Raw genomic sequence first — 20,202 nt, forward strand, 5'->3', positions numbered from 1 at the left:
AGTATTTTGCAGGTGTGACTTACTAAACTGGTAGTTCGGCAAATTTCACATCTGTCAAAAACTGCTTTCTTTGGGATTGGGATTATTATATTCTTCTAGAAATCTGAGGGTATTTCACCTGTCTCATACATCTTGCGCACCAGATGGTAGATTTTTGTCAGGACTTGCTCTCCCAAGGCCGTCAGTAGTTCCAATGGAATGTTGTCTAGTCCGGGGGCCCTTTTCGACTCGGGTGTTTCAGTGCTCTGTCAGACTCTTCACCCAGTGTCATATCTCCCATTTCTTCATCTAAATCCTCTTCAATTTCCATGATATTGTCCTCAGGTACATCGCCCTTGTATAGACGCTCTATATACTGCTTCCACCTTTTTGCTTTCCCTTCTTTGCTTAGAACTGGGTTTCCCCTCTGAGCTCTTGATATTCAGACAAGTGGCTTATCTCACTAGGGGTAAGATGGATACTGCCTGCACATCAGTGTGCTGCATTATGTACAAGTAGTTTGCAGGTCTGTAAACAGTATATTGTGCCCCGAGCACATCAGAGTGAGAGTATTGTATCAGCGTTATAAGTAAATTTGGTGAAATCCGTCGGTAAATAAATTGTTCCAAAAATAATGTGCACTCCTCCACAGCGGCTCAGAACAGGGTGATTGCTTTCCCTGTCTGTTTTCTCCTCCAGATCGCCAGTGGGGGAAAGAGGGGTGAGAGGAGGCTGGGGCACAGGTGCAGCTGAGAAAAAAACTGATGTCATGATGCTATGCTGACCTTCACGATCACGTGACATATCACAGTGCCCCCTAGCAGTGAACTCACCAACTAGCTCAGATCTTTGGTCTCGTAGCTTGGAGGCAGTTATCTTGTGTGATGGGAGCTTATATGCAAGTCTTAGAAATGACAATTCCAACAGACAGATGTTTTCATGCATTGCGTAATGTATATTAAATGCAAAGTATTTATTTCCAGTACCATATTCTTTCTCTTCATACGTTCAGGAATTCATGCTCGCTTCCATTATTCAAAGAAAGTCAAATTACATTCGAATTGAATGACATAAAGAGCAGTCTGTAGTACGGGTAATACCTTACCAATACCTTACCAATACCTTACCAATACCTTACCAATACCTTACCAATACCTTACCAATACCTTACCAATACCTTACCAATACCTTACCAATACCTTACCAATACCTTACCAATACCTTACCAATACCTTACCAATACCTTACCAATACCTTACCAATACCTTACCAATACCAACCTCCCCCAACTCCTCCACTCTCCCTCCCCCCCCCCCCCAGCTACAGGAGTAAGCTTTTGGAGCAAGATTTCCACAAATTCGAAATTCCACGCCTGTTTTGCAAGAAGATAATGCATGATCATGCAAAAAGATCGGAAATGGGGAGCCAGTTGACCTGTAGAAGCACACAATTAAATTTCCTGCCAAAATTCAAACTTCCAACCAGGGGGGCGTTGCACTTTCCCCTAAAAGCCGCCATCTTCGATAATTCTACTTGTCATCAACTGTCACAGCCGCTATCTTGGATAAAGTTTGTTGTTTAGAGATCAATAAATTGGACTGCACCTTATTAATTCTCCCCAAAAGTTTTATTCTTGCTTGCTTATTTACTTTTTCTTTGTATTATATGCAAGTTTTGTCAAGACTAGATGATCTTTGGTTTCACCTAAGATGGTTTTAAATTTTCTGTATGCTGAGTCCGTTCTTCAATCATTTCTTTTCGATTTCTTCTCATTTTTCGTTCAGATATTTCACCTTGCCTCTCTGCACTTCCTATTTATTCCACTCCTAAGTGGCTTGTATTTCTGTATTCCTGAATATCATTCGTCGATCAACTGAAGTATTTCTTCTGTTACCCATGGTTTCTTTGCAATTACCTTCCCCGTACGTATGATTTTCTTTCCAGCTTACGTGATTCATTCTTAGACACATCTGTTCCTATTCAAATGGATTACCTAGTAAGCTATTACCCCAGTATCTGTAGCCACGGCGAGTTAAAAGTCTCTTTCATTAGTATGTATGTGTCCCACTTCAATGTCATTAGATTCCTCGTGACCAGTCGGACTTATGCTACTCTTGATTACTAAATTGCTCCTAGGTACGACTTCCAGTTGACTACATGATTCCGGAATCTCTGCCTGACCGTAAGGTAATCTAACTGGAATTTTTCCCTAACTTCAAGCCTTTTCCAAGTATTTCTCCTCTATTCGTGCTTCTTGAGGAGAATATTCGTTATAACTATTATTTATTGCATAGTGTCATAGTGTAATTAGTCTTCCTCTTATCTTGTGTTTACTACCAGTCCCATATTATCCCATAGCACTCTTCCACTCGCTACCTTACAACAGCTTTCCAGTTCACCATGTCCATAAATTTAATAAACACAGCAGATACAACTAACGGAGCTTTCAGTTATCAATGATTCGTTCTCCTTCACTATTTACAACAGTCTGCCAATACTTGGGTATCCTTTAGATTTCACGACTGTAGACATGACACGGTTTTGAGGCCAAGAACTGGAGCCATGTTCGGAGCAAACTTTCATCTAAAAAGGAAGTTCCTTGCAGGTAGTTAAACAGAGCGCGGAAAATGTAATAACTGAGGGTGCAAGGATAGGTGAATAAGGTTGCTGCGGAACAACATCGCAAAGCAACCCCATTATAGCGTTCTATGTCGGTCTAGCAATATGCGGGCGGGTGGTATCGTGTAATAACATAACTTCAAGCAGTGTTCCTTGTCGTTGTTTCTGGATTGCAGCTGCAAGACGTCTGTGTTGAGATTTATCAGCAGTGATGGTTACAGCTCGGAGAAGCTATTCGTAGTATACTACACCGTCGCTGTTCTACCAGATGCATAAAATTGCCTCTTGTGGATGTGAGGTGGTATTCGTACGGTAATTTACTGCTTTTTTGGCCTCAACCATTTCTTCCTTTTCCTTGTGTCAGCGTAAAGGTAAAATACCTCGTCAGCAGTAACGATACAGCATAGGATTGGTCGACGTTGTTAACAAGTCAACTGAGGCAAAAGAAGCAGAGTTACACATATGGGTATCCGGTAACTTTTTTGACTTTGGCTTAGAGCGTGCAGTACCTGCACACCCGATATTTGAATCCCCCCCCCCCCCCCCCTTGCACGCAAATGTCCCATGTTGTTGGAATGAGCAGTTTACGAGATTTTACATTTATCGAGATAATGACGTGGATCATTGTGGAATACTGCGTTTAAGCAATCATCAAACCCCCAACTTCTTCCTGAAAGTGGAGTCACTGTTAACAAAACGATCCTCCTCTCCTCCTCAAATTTAGAAAACCATTTCCTTGCAGTACTTAGTCCAGTGACACTACCCCAATCACGCCACAAGTGCCTCTGGCTGCCTGCATTCCTGTCCCCCCCCCCCCCCCCCCCCCCGTATTGAACGTAAACAAAGTAAAATGTCGGCAATATTCAAAGTTTTCCATTCAGTGCTGCGCTCCATTTTGTAGCATCCCCAGCTCCACTCACTGTGTCCAAATAAGACAAGATTTAAAATCAAAGCGCAACAGTGAACCACAAATACAAAATGAAAATCGATAAATAAACCGGAATACCAACAAGCAAAACAAAAACGCTACGATCTTCTCCATCAACCTGATAGTAATGTTCAGGAATTCAGAGTGAATAATATTGTTCAATTTCATTGGGTTTCGGGCCCTGTCCGTTCAGCCATCTCAACAGTCATTTCAATTACAGTGAGACTAAAATGACAACGCAACACACAGTGCTCGAGCAGATATCTCCGAACGGGCTGGAAAATGAACGTGGGCCCTTTCGCTTAGCAATCTGTCGCGCTGGCCTTGCAGCTACTGAGGCGGACAAAGTGAAGACTGTACCATGACGTATACACTCGTGAGTGATTGTTTGCTACTGTGATCATTTGCTTCTATGAATCTGGGTGTTTCTATATCACTAAGTCACCTTGAAACTTTTAGTTGAGAGAGATCGTAGAGATACTAATTCCTGATATTCAGTTCAGATATACATTCCTTATGTTATAGTGAATGGTGGAAATACAGCAACATATATGAATAACAATAAATAAAATACTCAGGCTACATTTATGGTGTTAAGTTTTATGGCACGAATGATTTCGAGGCCTCACGGTTCAGTCTCAGATCACCTTAGTACAAATCAGTTTGCCAGTTACACGTTGGTGTGCGAACTCGGAAAGTAACAAGTAACAAGTAATCGTCGATTAGATTGGTACTAAGATGCTGTTTCTTCAGTTGTACACAGTAGAAGTACAAAATTCGATTTTAAAAGACAGGTTAGAACGAATTCCACTGCCATGCTCCAGTTCCGCAATGAAAGAACGGTACAAATCTCGCGTCATCTGTTCACATCTGAATTACGTGTTGTGAACGAATCGGGATCCTTATTGTTGTGGGTAGATAGTCTGATGTTATTTATCACTAAAAGTATCATATTCATAATTTTGGACTCGCATGTATTTTAAAGCAATTCATCAGTGGCACCGGTTTTCACATACTAAACATTTTCTGGGCTTGCCTTGACGGTATTTACGAGATGCTGGAGTAAATGGACATTTTGGGCAAAAAACTGAAATACTAAGAATTCAAAGATCCAGTGATACTTCATACAAGCGCAGCTTCCCGTTTTCTACGGGCCGGCGACATGCAAACCTGTGAAGTGGCACTGCAAAGTAAGCTGAGTATCATTCTATCCGGGGGGGACCCCACCCTACACCGCTCTCAGTGAGTCATTGCTAATAGTTCCCTTAAACGACAACAGACGTCATGCGCGTCCTCTTCACCGAAGTTTCCTGACAGTATCTTTGTCTGTGACCAAGTGAGGCAGTTCATACGCCAGCGACGTGAGCGTGCAGTTAATTTTCGCGAGCTCGAGTCATTGAAGCTACGGCTTCAAGACGTGGCCTTTTGGGGGCCCAAATTCAGTAGAGTGACAGTAGCGGAACTGAGACGAATGCGGAGGACGAGTGATTCAGACGCATCAAATGAACATCAAGCAGAATCTAATCCATCTGAAGATGACGTACATCCTGCACAATAAAAGCATGAACCATTCTAAGTTTTTGAGCGAATGAGCGCGCAGTCCACGGTATGGTTTTCTTCTAGTCTCTCGGTGTCAGACTTACTGACTACCCTAGGGCGTGGGCGTCCCTCCCAACAATGAACCAAACGTGTATGCGATGCAGGGCGGGGCCTTAGAAAAGGTCGAGGACCGTGGGGAGGAGGACTGTTGCTCAGCCACCTGATGGAGTCGGTAAGTCGCTGACTAATCTTCATTCAAACTTAATATCATTCATGTAATGTAAACGCGTAACAGCTATTGCGTCGTGACTGCTGTTATTTCCTCTCTCTCTCCCCAGTTACAAAGAATTTCAACATAGATTAAATTTCCAGCTGACAATGGCAATGATACAGAAGACCGAGACGGTATGGGGGCCGTTGCAGTTTGCGGAGCAACGATAGGTGGACATGGCCACAAAACTTTTGTGGGTGCCCGAGGTGGTGCCGCAGCTCATCGTGGGCGAGGAAGCTGTGCTGTGAGGCAGCCACTTCCTGGCGTTAGAGTACAGAGTTCCAGTGACTCCAAGTGGACGCAGATTGAGCCAGGTGACAAGGCAGGTAGTTGCAGCATCCAGAATGCGTCGCAGGAGATAACCAGGCCAACGGGATCAACATGTTGTGGACGAATTGTCATTCTGCATTGTGACTGTGAGGCTGTCAGCGACCCGATCCTAAGACAAAGTACACTGAAGAAAAGGCGCTCAGCACAATTGGTAATAATTAGTGGTCCCTAAGCGTGGAAGAACCACTTTCATTGGATTACTGTGTTCGGGGTATTTCATGGTGACTTAAGGGGCAATACGTTGGGACTTCCTTTCTTTTGAAGCGCCATGTCAAGAAACAGATTTGCAGAATTACGCAGTCACCTTAGGTTTGGTTTTTCTCTTATTAAGAAGACAACGTAAGAAAACTGATAAATAGTGCCTTCTTCAGCAAAGTAAGATCTACTTAAAACTGCATTTATTGCTACAAGCCAGGCGAGTACATGACTGCCGAAGAGCAACTGTAGCCTTGTAAGAGCAGGTGCCCATTCATACAGTACAGGAAAAGTCAGCGTGGTTAGATTCTGACTTGGGTGGTGCTGACAAGCGCTACATCCTGAGCGGATTCCCTGACCGTGACAAACGTGGTCGTAACATTGACTGACAATTCGCTTCAGTGAATCTAGTGAATGAGAGGAAACCAAAATAAACAAGAAGTGTAGTAGGTACTCGTCGTATATCACGACTACTCCTGCGGCGAGAAGTGGAGACGATGCATTGTATGCAACACACTTGTAAAAGTAAGGCAAAATTTTCCTCACAGTATACGAAAGAGAGAGGGAAGTAAGAAGTTATTATTGTGTGACATACACACTGAATGACATGATTAGGAATGCTGACGAGAAACTTCGACAAACTGAGGTTTTACAATGAAAATAAGGACAGAGTTCTTATATTTGATAAAGTGGCTACACACTACATTTTCTAAAGTGGCACCCACATATGGCCTGTACATGTCTTTCACGATATTCCTGACTTTCCTATGATCAATGTGAAACGTCTCCTTAGAAAAATCAGTGAGTTACTGTGGTGCTAATCCCCTTCCGTTATTTGAGTTTCAAACAACTGAGCAAAACTGAATGTACTCAGACATTTCTCTATTTACTTATCCAGATGATCACTAATCTGACACACAATATTTTTAGCGCAACCCAATCCGACTTTTAATAATCCTACAAAAGAATGGCACTGACCAACAATAACCTATACCTTTCATGAATCACTTACCTCACAAACATATTCTGTACTGCAACCACTGCAATACAGCAAGCGCCAATACTGCCAGCTAAATAAGATTCCAACTACTGAAGGCACTAACTACTGATAGGCATAGTTAGCAAATGAAAGATTTAGATAGTGTACAATCAATATATTTACCTTAAGTGTTCAAAAGTCATAATGTATATATCAGCTCATGATATCCAGTCCTACAAATTTCCTTTTTCTGAAGGACACACGTCCAGATCGTCCGCTCTCAAAACTCTGTCATCTCTCTCCCCACATCCACCACTGCTGGCGGCTCAGCCTCAACTGCGCAATGCTACGCGCTGTTCATTCAACTGCCCAACACTACAATAGCAAACAACAATGCAAACCAGCCACAGACTGCACACAGCACAGAGAGTAATTTTCATATAGAGCGCTACGTGGCGTTACCAATTAAAAAAACCTAAACAGCCTACTAATAAATGCTCACATTTTTAAGTTACTTACATCTAAGATTATTTCACGCAGACACTTAATTCTCAGAGTAGCAGATTAGCTTGTTGCCTCCACACAAACTGCAGGGAGGAGCCAATCTGTCCATGCAGGCACTAGACGCCGGTGCTGGCCAGTATGGAAGAAGACGACGTTGCTAGATTCAGGTTTCATGCAAAAAAACAAAAGAGGAATAGAATATAAGAAGTATTCTTAAAGTGCAACAAATAAACGGACAAAAGCTCTTGTCGAGTGTGGACTGTGAGCCAATCCCCACTTACATAATTCTGTCAACTCCTCGTTAATAAATATTCCAAATGTTTATATCTGCAGACTGAAGTTGTTCATTCCTACCTTTGGTTCCTTGATAACAATGAGACAGAATACACAGAGCATCTTAGTCACCTACTGCGTTTTAGAATCTTTCTCAAATACTCAGTATTTATCTCATTTATCTGTAGAAGCAAAGATACTTCCAGTACTCATACAAATAGCATGTTTAAAGTCGTTTTCAATCTTCTGTAAAGACAAACGTTGTCACAATGTTTGTTTTGCTTGTTTCAACGCTGATTGATAAAAGTTTGTGGGATTTCTGTAAAATTTAAAAGTTTACTGCAGATAATTTAATAGTGTGGTCTTAATTTTACCGACCAAATCATCCCTTACGATATTGCTGAGCCTGTGTTCTGACTGTGCTGCAAATTTTCTTTTGACATGCATGCATGCCTAAACGAACAGGCACTGCGGCGACTAACGCCGTTATGAAACACAGTAAATGTATTCACTCCTGCGATTAAGGACAACCATCAGCTGTGAAAGTGAACGACAATGATAGTTTGTGCCGGACCGGGACTCAAACCCGGGTCTCCCACATATCGCGAGTTGTCGCCTTACAATTTGGCTATCCGTGCATGATCCACGCATGTCCGAAGGAACTTTGCAACGCAATCAAAACACCGCAGGCACTGAAATATCGTATTTATCTGTTGATACCGGGCAAGCGACTATACATAATGGAGGTTTGAGTACAAATCGTAGAGGCATGGTTGACGGCATATGTAAATTTGGGTGTGGAGGTGGGTAGCTCACGAATAGCCAAATGGTGAGGCGACCACTCGCAATAAGCGGGAAAACCGGATTAGAGTCCCGGTCCCGAAAAAAAAATTCACTGTCACTCCATTCTACAGATGACGATTGCCCTTCTTCATAATTGCGAATATATCTAACGTAAGTTATCGTTCGTTACACTTCAGTCCCCCTGAACATATTGCCTATATGTTCGTACTCAACACCAGCCACTTAATAATTAAACAGTGGTCTCGAAATGGTACTACTAGGGGTGCAGCGAAGTCCAGTAGTCTTAGTTTTACTGCATATCATCTACTAACTTGAAGTTCAGCGGGTTTTCTCAACATCCTTAATTTTTTAACAGTTGTTTCTTTGGTCAACTGAAAGATTGTCGACTTTCAGTCGACTTGCAGAACCTTCCTGTTAAAAACGTAGTAGCCTCGTTGTCGGAGAGAGCTCCCCTGTCACCATAATCAATGGCACAGTTTGATGTGTTTCGTTACGAAAACTGTCACCGGCCGTCAACTGATTGTAGTGAGACCCAAATTTCCGTAAACATTTGAAAAGTTACGTAGAGAGGTAAAAATTGGGGTACTTTCAAGACGTGAAATGGAAGTTCTATTGAAACCAAAAAGGATTTAAAAACTAGCCTACATATAACTATTGACAGCAACATCAGTGACTGCGCATGAGAATCGTGAATAAAGTGTGATGTAGTGAGAGGCGGTCAGGTTTCCAGAATTCAGTCCGTGTTACTGTTGTCTACTGGGACTTAGGAAGTGGCAAGTCTACCAGGATCGCCCGACTTCATCAGGGATGCTGAAAGAAACCACCTGACGACGTAAACTGCTGTTAAATAGCATCGTCCTTCGACCAACTACTTTGTCGAAATTCAATTGACGCTAATTATTGATCTTATGATATAAAGCGCCGTCAATCGGTAGTTTCGTGTACTTCTTTCAGTGTCCATAAAACCTTTCACTTCAGTGATTTGTAACATTAAAACTCTAACTACGTAACTTCGTGAGGAACACATTTTTCAAAAATGGATTCCCGGGTTCGATTCCCGTCGGGGTCAGGGATTTTCTCTGCCTCGTGATGACTGGGTGTTGTGTGATGTCCTTAGGTTAGTTAGGTTTAAGTAGTTCTAAGTTCTAGGGGACTGATGACCATAGGTGTAGGTCCCATAGTGCTCAGAACCATTTCAAAAATTGACTCCCAGGTCACCCTGTGCGTTGAAGGCGTTCGCTGCGGCATGGCGCAGTTATCTTCCGGATTGTATAGTCCTAGTCCATGAAACAATTTTTATTTCTCACGTTACGTCTAGTGTTTTGCTGGACGTATTAAGAGCCACCCCTGGTTCCAGTGTGTGTTGCTGGCTAGACTTTAGAGGTTTACCGGAAACAGGAGCACCTATGAAAATATCCATCTCTGCTGTGCACGCAACGTGAGCAACAAAAGTTCCGTGAGTCACAAAAATACAATCAATGAGATTCAGCAGCAGCTATTGCATCCTCTCATAACACAGATATAAGACCGGTGTAAGGACACACTCATTACCATCTCTAAGCGTGGATATGTCTCCGTTCTGTGCGGTGGGTCATGTTAGGGTCCGGATACAACGATACCGAAACTAGGCAGTAAATCTTACCCTGGATCAGGGAACTAGTGAAACATGTGGTGAGGACTGTCTCAAACCCATGATTTCCTCTCACCAGCAGCGACGAAAGAACCAATAATCTGCTCACGGTCCCTTCGAATGACCGGGTTACGTGTCACCTTACTACTCACTAATTTCCCGTACGCGAAGAATGGATGTGGCCGTGTGCTACTCCAATTCTATTCTAAATCGCTTTGAGGTTTATACATACTGAATACCGAATATTGAAATTTATCATTTCTTTTTCCCGAATGTTTCCAGGTTCTATTTCCTAGGATTAAGTTCTATTTTGCAGAATGGTGCGGGCGCCGTCTTGCGACAGTAGGGGCATCTTTCGCAAGTTCTAGTTCCGTGCATTCTGCTTTGAAATAGGGACGTAATTTCCATGTACATCTGAAGATAATCTGAAAACGTACGAAAACTAGTTTCAGCAAAAGAGTACTTAAGAAAGCGGCACTTTGCATCTTTGTCTTTGAAAAAAGTTACGGTTTTTAAAACACAGATCAGGGATAATAAGCCTAACTTGTTCAGAACATATTAAGATGTCAGTCTTGCACTCAACTAAAACCACTCTCTGTGAATGATTGGTTGAGTCGTCGTATATCTGGGTGAGTCCTCGAGGCTTTTCACGCTTCGTAATGACTGTAATACGATACGTTGCATCTATAGCGTGTAAAAGTTGTTTTTGTTGTTGTTTTTTGTGGTGGTGGTGGTGGTGGTGGTGGATATTTTGTGTTCGTTTATTCTCGAAATAGTCGATTTAGTTATTTAAATTCCGTAGTCCATGATTAATTCTGACCAATATTCGCTAGATTCACTATCGACACATTGCCATCGGGACAACACAGAACTAGCAGAGATACTTAAATGTTCCTTGTATGTAATAGCCACAACATGCACAATAGACACTTCAGAGAGACAAGCCAATCTGCATTTTTTTTTTTTCATTCATGCCGGCCTTGCGACTTATAATAAGCAATTCACTGTCAGAAGACACATTTCAAGTGCCCTGCAGGATCTGCTGAACGCTCTCTGAATTTATATAAAACTCCCTGTTTGTGAGTACATAGGTAGTACATCCCTTTCTTGCCTAGCACAAACACATTTGGAAATCCTCTTTGAGAGAGGTCCGTATTCAGATGTCGTAGTCAGATATATCCGAGAACATACCAATTACTAACACCTGTCAGTATGTACTAGACAATGCTTAGGACGAGACTCTGGGATCTGAAACACGTCTTTTTGTTTCGGTTGCAGTACGTACAGGTAACTACAGTCAACTACAGTAAAATTAAAATTCCTACAACCCCCATTAATTCCATCACTATCGTGTGGTCAAGTATATAGCCATTTTCACAAGTTTTAAAATCTTTTAATTGACTTGGAGATGAACAAAAGCTATCCGTCTCTCTCTCTCTCTCTCTCTCTCTATCTCTCTCTCTCTATCTCTCTCTCTCTCTATCTCTCTCTCTCTCTCTATCTCTCTCTCTCTCTATCTCTCTCTCTCTCTATCTCTCTCTCTCTCTCTCTCTCACACACACACACACACACACACACACACACACACACACACGCCCTCCTTCCTTCCATTACAAATGCTTAACCATTACTTACGTAGAATGTAAATGTGGAAATATGATCTGCAGGATTCTACCATCGAATCTAAACGCTGCTTGGCGCTGCTGAGGGCTTCATAATGGATTCAACAGAGGGAGATGGAGGGAAGACATACTCGTCAGATTCATCTACTGGAGAGCCGACAGATCAGGAACATCGCGAAGACTCGGATTCAAGCTCCACAGGATCGAGGCTGCAGCGGACAAAGGACTGTCAGCAACCTAAGCCAGAAGTAACAGCAGCGGACGACACGTATTGCGATGAATACCTCCTCGACGTGAAGCTCACATTACAACTAGATCCTGACACAGAAGTTTGCTCCAGTGGTTCCGGTGATTTTATGAGCGTCTCGACCCAAGACACAAATACGTCTAACACAGGTAGCGACGTACCCATGCAGGAGATAGACGACGACGTAAGGCGACGAAAATCTTCCCCAAGTAGCGTGCCAAGTGCGATCGGCGAAGGGCAGGTGCAGAGTGATGTCTTACATGTCAGTGATACGAGCAAGGGCTGCAACAGCACTGAGCAAGATTACAAGAGCGAAAATGATGCTGGTGGTGGCAGCAGGAGCGACATTTCTCCAACCTCTGACATTACCACTGGTTTAGATTTGTCTTTGCCCTTTACAGGGTCTTCATATTCTCTGATTCAGCTGTGTTTTGCGTATGAGAGGGCTTTAGAAGCAGTAGATAATGAAAAGCAAAGACAGGAATACGTCGCTACTGTCTGTCGTACGAACTTGACGAAGGTAACGCTGGCGAGTCAACAATTCCATAGCATTGCCAGCGCTCTTTTTGGTGAATCATTAACGTATCTTCAGAGCTCTGATTTTCCAGGTTCGAGTGTTGGCGGAGACGAAGACAATAGTATTGCATTTGAGCAGAGACTTGAAGCCTTGAAGGCTTACGTCTCTCTCTTCCTCACTGACGACATAAAACAGCAGGATCGCAAACAGCCAGTCGGTCTGGTAGATGGCAAGCCGATTGTGCCTGACAGATCGAATCTGCCTGGCAGCAACAGCAGCAGCAGCAGTGGTGATACCATCACACTGCTCTTGTTACTTCAGAACTTGGACTACAAGTGCGTTGTGCGAGAGGCAGCCAATTCATTTCCTGCATCGCGGAAAGTAGTCGTGTGCCAGAGCAAAGTAGTTTCCAAGCTGTGTGCGTTAGTTCAACGGCATGTTTCCAAGATAGAAATGATCCACCAGATGATACTCACCTGCTTGAAGACTGTGGCCATCTACCTGACACCAACCGTGCGATCTTTCTGGCTGATGGAGGAAGCGGTACGAATACTTGAGAGCGAAGGTCACGGAAACTCTGCACTCAGCGTCGCGTTCTCGGTTATCACTCGGTGGACGGGAGAAGCGCTGCTCGATGGCGAGAAGATCGTAAGTCACCACATGGAGGTGAAAAAGGCGCTGGCGTCAGCCTGTAGTCACCAGGACGCCGTCAGCAGCTACCAACTTCGTAGTACTGAAGTCTTCCGCGACGTACAGGCTGCCGGAGACCGCTTCCTGCAGTTCGTACAGCAGCCTGATACCAGTCACGCTGAGATAAGAAATCAGGAGTTAAACATGAAACTTACAGGAGCGTGCCTGTTGCCAGACCTGAAGGAAATGGGAAGTTACGAGACCTTCATTGAACAGTGCAGCGAGACATGCAGTGATTCCATATCTGTAGTTCTGGAAACTCTGTCTTCACTGACCCAGAACGCTTGTAATGGCATTGAAGCATCAAGGAAGGTTGTAGAAGTCCTTGTTTCTTCCGGCGTGTCTTTTAAGAATGTACCACTTCATCATTTTAAGATATAGAACTTGAGAACTGTAAACAATTCGCTTGTTTTGTTGGGCTGTAGTTCAACTGCCACGTAAATAAAAACGTAATTTTTGAAAAATCCTTGCGTAGTTGAACTTGGTTACGACGGCAATGACTATAAACAGCAAAGAGTATCCGATTTGGGACCTCTGAATTAGTTCATTGTTTACTATCCATAAACGTGACCATGTTTTTAGTATAAACGTCAAAATAGGTAGACCTTTTAATTTTCATAGACGTCGTCTGAGATGGCTCTAAGTACGTCACGTTATTCAGGGGCAATTCCTTTTTTTCACCTTCACTCATACATCATTTCCGTACATTACTGTCATCTGACAGCGGCGGATAGTCATTTCAAGGAACATTCCTATGTTCTTAAAGAAACTAAAGAGAACGTAGTTCTGTGCCTGTCACAAAGTGAAAGTAACTACTCCCGCAGTGGTAAACATAAACACAACTAACCCCACTACTCGCATGCAGCTCTCCGGGTAAATTCTAAAATGACCATTTGCAAGTGAAGAGTTGTTCGAAAATACACTGATAGTCTCTATTACCTAGCTGATCACTCTTATCGATAAGTGCTGGGGATATTGTACATAACTTCAGCATCCTTCATCGATTTGTTTCAAATCATTTAATGAATGTATAGCACCAAGTGTATACCCATATGTTCACCCTTACGTCCTGTTCTGTGCTGAGTATAGAACAGTACGTAATTATTTAATTTCTATATTGCACCTTGCGTAGACATAAATGTTTAGACTCGCGTCCTATTCTGCAGTAAGGACAGAACAGGAGGTAAGGTTGAACACATTTGTATATACATATTCCAGTACATGAATTAATTGTAATCACATCGATGATGGATATAAAAGTGAGACACAATATCCCCGACTTCCATCGATAGGAGTGTGATCATCTGGGCGCTGTTGAATGTCTTCAAACCTTAAAACTACTGTATACTAACAAATGGTCAGTACTGAATTGGACGGAGGTGACAGTATTACATGCTAGTAGTGTGGTGCATTTAATTTTATTGTACGCTTGTCTCTGTAGCATTAGTTTATTTAAGATCTTGACAAGCATAGAACGTTCTCGTTAGTGCCTTCAAGACTATAGTAGTCACTGTAAACGGTTAACGACAGAAAGCAACTGAAACTGATGTAAATGACTGTCAGTTTCATTTTCCACCTTGGCTGTTTTCAGTGACATCCGAGATGAATAACCTTACTTAACCTTACCTAAGCTTCCTAAAAACACAAGAAAGGTAAACGGCGATAGAGAATCACTATATCAATATATATTTCATGATGTATTTCTTGATTTTAGGAAATAAAGGCAGCTATTTGTGAAACTGTTATTCACTGTCAAGGACTCATGCCGACGATTAATCGCAATACTTTTCAATGCAATAAACTTTACCAACAGCCGCAAACTTTAAGATACTTTATTTCGAACGCAACCAGTTTCGGAAATTCATTATGCCATCTTCGAGCCCCTGCACAATGAGAGTATACATGTAGTAATATAACGGTGTACAATGCAATTTTACAAGTGACAGGTAATCATAACACCGCGTAAACTTAAAAATGACAGTATTGGTGTTGGATCAAATCCGTGCGTACATCCAGCACAATAGACTAAAACATGTGTTCATATTTGTTAGTCATAAAACTATTTAACATCTTGGATGTCCTTGGGAACTCTCAAATTTATTACAAAGATCAGCACTAGATAGCGTACAATCAAGAGATCCGTAGAAATATAGTCACCTATTTTCATAAGACACTATTCAAGACTTATAGATGAGGAACCGTCTAGTGTATACGAGTACCAGTCTTCAGTTAAAGTAAAATGTCACACGGTAAGCTATGAATTAAAACAGTATGTAGATTTACAGAATAGCAATATCACGAATGGTAAGACAAGTAGTTGCCAAAGCATCGAAAACAACTTGAAACAAAACCCACCGGCAGTCAACATATTAAGAGAAAATAGCATGCATAGCGAACGCTAAGAATTTTTCCAGAATGAAATTTTCACTCTGCAGCGGAGTGTGCCCTGATATGAAACCTCCTGGCAGATCAAAACTATATGCCGTACCGAGACTCAAACTCATGACCTTTGCCTTTGGCGGACAAGTGCTCTACCAACCAAGCTGCCCAAGCACGACTTGGGCCCCGTCCTCACAGCTTCACTAAGAATATTCACAACTGTCTAGTGGCCAAGACCGTACAGTAAATCGGAATAAAAGGTACGATTGATTTCCTTCATATCACTTAACAGGTCGGAATTATCACAATGAAAAGAAATAAAGTCAACATCTACTTGAGCAAGGAGAGTCCTCTAAGTTCACAGCCGACAACTTCATACCATTTCACTGGGAGTAAAAGGTAATACCAAACACGACTTACCCGTAGATGCCAAACCATCCAAATACTAAGACATAGAAAGTTGTGTCGCGGTTGGGAACTACTAGATGGTTATTATGTCGCAACTGACAGCGTAGAATTATAACCGCACACGTTTTATAATACATTATAGCCGCATTACGCACACTGACTGCTTACGGGAAACCGGTCAATTTACAGATCGTCTTCGTTCGCGGAGACTACAGGGATTCGTGTAAAGAAGTCACGCAGACTAAGTGCATTACTAGCAGCGTCTCAAGGCGTCCAGAATGTCTTCATAATCCACTATCAGCAATTGTTTAGTAGGTGGTATCCTTTTTGTCCCATACATCGTCTATCGTCATATTATTCCTACATCTTACACTTGAAAATCAATGTGGAAATACATCTCTATTTGCATGAACCTCCGTTAAATTTCCAGTCATTTCACTTCTTAGTAATTTCTATCATTTCGACAAATAATTTTCGGCACCAATACGTACGAAAATGTTAAGTTCGTCTTGGTTTTCATTCTTCAAAACGTCAAGGAGCTTCGTTTCCCTTATCACCGTATATCCCTTGTGCACGCGGGAAAAAATACATTCATTCGATGTTTCTCCTTTTTAATTTGTCTTCGTCTGTATGAAAAATGTTAGCCTGTAACATATAATGTTGAATGGACATTCGGCTTTTGATCGTACATTACCCTATTATTTTGGCATATTATAACTCATCTGCTGAATAAAATTCACACACCTTTATTGATGGCTGTTTGACCAAGGATTTTCCAACCTATTGCCGGTATAAGGAATTCGGAAATGAGTTTCTTACATTTACAGAAAAACATCATGCTTTCATTTGTTTACTTGTCGATACTTACATATTTACAATGAAATGAATACCCGTAGCTGCATACAGCCTTTGATATGTCAGTAAAGACAGTTGAAAACGTGTGCCCCGACCGGAACTCGAGCCGGGATCTCCTGCTTACATGGCAGACGCTCTATCCGTCTGAACTACCGAAGACAGAGGACAGTGCGAATGCATGGTCTACTCTGGCACGCCTCCTGTGGGACCCACATTACTGACGTATTGTCCCGTAATATATTCATAGTGCCCCTGCCCATTACACTCTTTACTCACAGCTTTTTGGCAATTCCTTTGAGTTCGGGCACTGTTTGTGCATCCGCACAGAAGATGGTCAAATGGCCGGTCAGACAAATTTATTACACAAACATATTTAATAAAAAATTAGTGAACAACGAAATAGCGCTGGAAATTCGATAGAGGTTCATGCAAGTACACGTTTTTTATATTACTACCTTCAAAGTGTAATATGTAAGATATGACTAGTGTTGAAAAAAATGGTTTAGAATAACATGAGCGGGACTGGATCCAGTGACCCATCTATTAGAGATTCAACGCTAACCACATGACTGTCGCCGTTTCGTTCTCAGGGGCGCTATACAACTGTACATAAATGGCGCTTAAAACGTCTCTTGCGACTTTACCGAAACAGCCTAAGTACTACCCCTTCCTACGTGCGCATTACTTTGTTCTAAAGTACTACTAAGAGTGTACAAAGCTTGAAGTAAATCCATGATCTGTACATCGTTGCCTGCCCTCATTTGAAGCAAAGTTTCGAAGATAAATCATTTTCTTTTTCTTTCGGTACCAGTATGTTCAGGAACGTAAATGTCATTACAGAGGACAATAAAAAATTTCTAAAACCCCTTAATTTGTTACAGCGTTGTGGTTAAATCTGCGATATTTTTTGTCATCAGTCTACTGACTGGTTTGATGCTGCCCCCTTTCGTTGATTATTCAATCTTTTTCTCATGGTAACCTCCCCCTTGGCAGTCCCCTCCCGGAGATCCGAATGGGGGACTATTCCGGAATCTTTTGCCAATGGAGAGATCATCATGACATTTCAACTACAGGCCACATGTCCTACGGATACACGTTACGTGTCTTTAATGCAGTGGTTTCCAATGCCTTCCGCATCCTCATGTCGTTGACCATTGCCGATTCTTCCGCCTTTAGGGGCAATTTCCCACCCCTTGGACAAGAGTGCCCTGAACATCTCTCTCTCTCTCTCTCTCTCTCTCTCTCTCTCTCTCTCTCTCTCTCTCTCTGTCCATCCAAAAATAATTTACATTGAATTGTGCAAATATGATCTGCAGGGATTTGCCATCGACTCTAAATGCTGCAAGGTGTTGCTGCCGGATTCACCATGGACGCTATAGACGGACGAGTGCCAGCGAGACAGTCTTCTGTCTCCTCTACTGGTGAACCCACATCTGTGAGACGTCGAGCAGACGTGGACGGCAACAACATGGGATCTCGGCTGCGGCGGCCAGATTACAGCCAGCACCCTCCTAAACCAGGTGCAACTGAAGCCGACGACATGTACTGTGATGAATCCCTTCTCAACATGATATTCACGTCTCAGCAAGATCCTGACACTTACGTTAACGTTATCGGTTGCGGAAGTCGTAAGATCATCTTGCCTGAAGACTCAGATACGTCAAAAGACACGGATGGTGAAAAACGTCGATCATCATCAGTCGGAAGTAACGCGTCAGGTGTGACAGGAGACGGGCAAGAGGAAACCGATGTCGTTATCAGTGGGACCAGTGAGAGCTTCAACAGTAGTGAGCGAAGTGACACGAGTGCGAAAGACACCGTTGGGCCCAACGGAAATAATGTTTCTCATAGCTGTCCGTCTAATAGTGACAGTGGGGCCGATATACATAGTGAGTCATCGCCTTTTGGAGGGTCTTCATATTCTCTTATGGAGCTGTGTGTAGCTTATGAGAAGGCTTCAGAAGCAATGGATCAGGAAAAGAAAAGAGAGGAAAATGTTTTCAATATCATTGATACGTATCTGACAAAGGTATCTCTGCTGAGGTGTAGCTTCTGTGACGTCACCAGCATGGCTTCAGAAGCAATGGATCAGGAAAAGAAAAGAGAGGAAAACGTTTTTAATGTCATTGATACGTATCTGACAAAGGTATGTCTGCTGAGATGTAGCTTCTGTGACGTCACCAGCATTCCTTCTGATGAATTAGTAACGAGTACTGTGAACTGCAATTTGCAGAGGTCGAGTGAGTGCAGTGAAGAAGACGCCATTGCAGCACTTGAAAAGAGGCTCGCTGCCGTCAAAGACTACGTGTCTGGTTTCTGCAATGAAGCCACAATGCAGGAGAACCGCAGTCATGAAGTTAGCCAGGTGTATTGGAAGCAGTCTACGTATGACGGTGCAGATCTGAGGGCTGCTAGCGGTAGTGGCAGCAGAATGCCAGTGACCGTTGGAAACGTGCGCTACAACTACACTGAAAGAAAGGTATCCAACTCGGCTCGAAAATCGCGGAATGCAGTCGTTCGACAGCGGAAAATAATGTCCAAGCTGTGTGCAATAGCTCAGCGACTTGTATCCAGAGCAGAGATCAGCTACCACCTGATATCCAACTGCTTAAAGACTATTACGATCGGCTTGACTCCAGCTTTGCGAACGTGCACGCAGATGGAGGAAGTGGTGCGAAAACTCGACAGTGGGGGACGTGGGCTGCCCGCGTTCCGCGACGCGGCCTCCGCTGTGACGCAGTGGACGAGCGAGGCGCTCCTCACAGCAGAGAGGGCTGTGGACCTCCACAGGGACGCACGCGAGGCACTGCAGGCGTCTTTGTGGGACCTGGATCTCATGAGGAGCTATCAACTTCAAGGCATTAAAGTCTCGCGCGACATTATGGCCGCCGGAGACTGCTTTCTAGGCCTCGTTCGGCAGCCGAATGTTAGTGTGGCCAAAATAAAAAACCAGGAGTCAAACATGAAACAGATGAGAGCCTCGCTTTTACCAGTTCTCATACAAATGAGGAGCCTCCGTATCCTTATAGAACAGTGGAGTGAGATGTGCAGCGATACTGTATCTGCAGTTCTCCAAGCATTGTATATAGCCACGCAGAGCTCTTGCAATGCAATTGAAGGGTCAGTGAAGGCTGTACAAGGTATTTTGGTTCCTGCCGGAATCGATCTTGAGGAAAGACCAATATAACGTTTTAGAATGTAACTGATATAAAAAGACTAAAATTTTAAGTCCATTAGGTTGTGAAAGAGACTGTGAGAAATCAGTAACACGTTAACTAATACCTTATATTGTAACACTGAGGTAATTAAAATTGCTTCTTCTAAACTATCTTTTGGTTTTCTTTAGAATTCAGACCGCAGTATAATTAGCCAAAGTGTATAATGCGAAAGGCGTTCAGTAAGTAATGAGACATGTTTCTCCCCCAATTTTGTT

At 42.8% G+C, this 20,202-nt stretch overlaps 1 protein-coding gene across 4 annotated transcripts in view; it reads left to right on the plus strand.

Moving 5' to 3' along the window:
* LOC126327511 (uncharacterized) overlaps positions 1-20,202 on the plus strand; it is a 48,446-nt gene that overhangs the window by 20,907 nt on the left and 7,337 nt on the right. For 2 of the 4 annotated variants that reach the window (XM_049995897.1, XM_049995895.1), the window contains exon 2: positions 11,719-13,593. The exons of 1 other annotated variant lie outside the window; for it this stretch is intronic. In XM_049995897.1, coding sequence (XP_049851854.1) covers positions 11,769-13,508 — 1,740 coding nt within the window. In that variant the 5' untranslated portion in view covers positions 11,719-11,768 and the 3' untranslated portion in view covers positions 13,509-13,593. Of the gene's footprint in view, positions 1-11,718; positions 13,594-18,085; positions 20,098-20,202 lie in introns of those variants that run through there. One more of the 4 variants, XM_049995893.1, reaches the window with a different exon arrangement.

The sequence above is a fragment of the Schistocerca gregaria genome, chromosome 2 (genome assembly GCF_023897955.1).
Source record: "Schistocerca gregaria isolate iqSchGreg1 chromosome 2, iqSchGreg1.2, whole genome shotgun sequence".
In the NCBI taxonomy this organism is placed as follows: domain Eukaryota; kingdom Metazoa; phylum Arthropoda; class Insecta; order Orthoptera; family Acrididae; genus Schistocerca; species Schistocerca gregaria.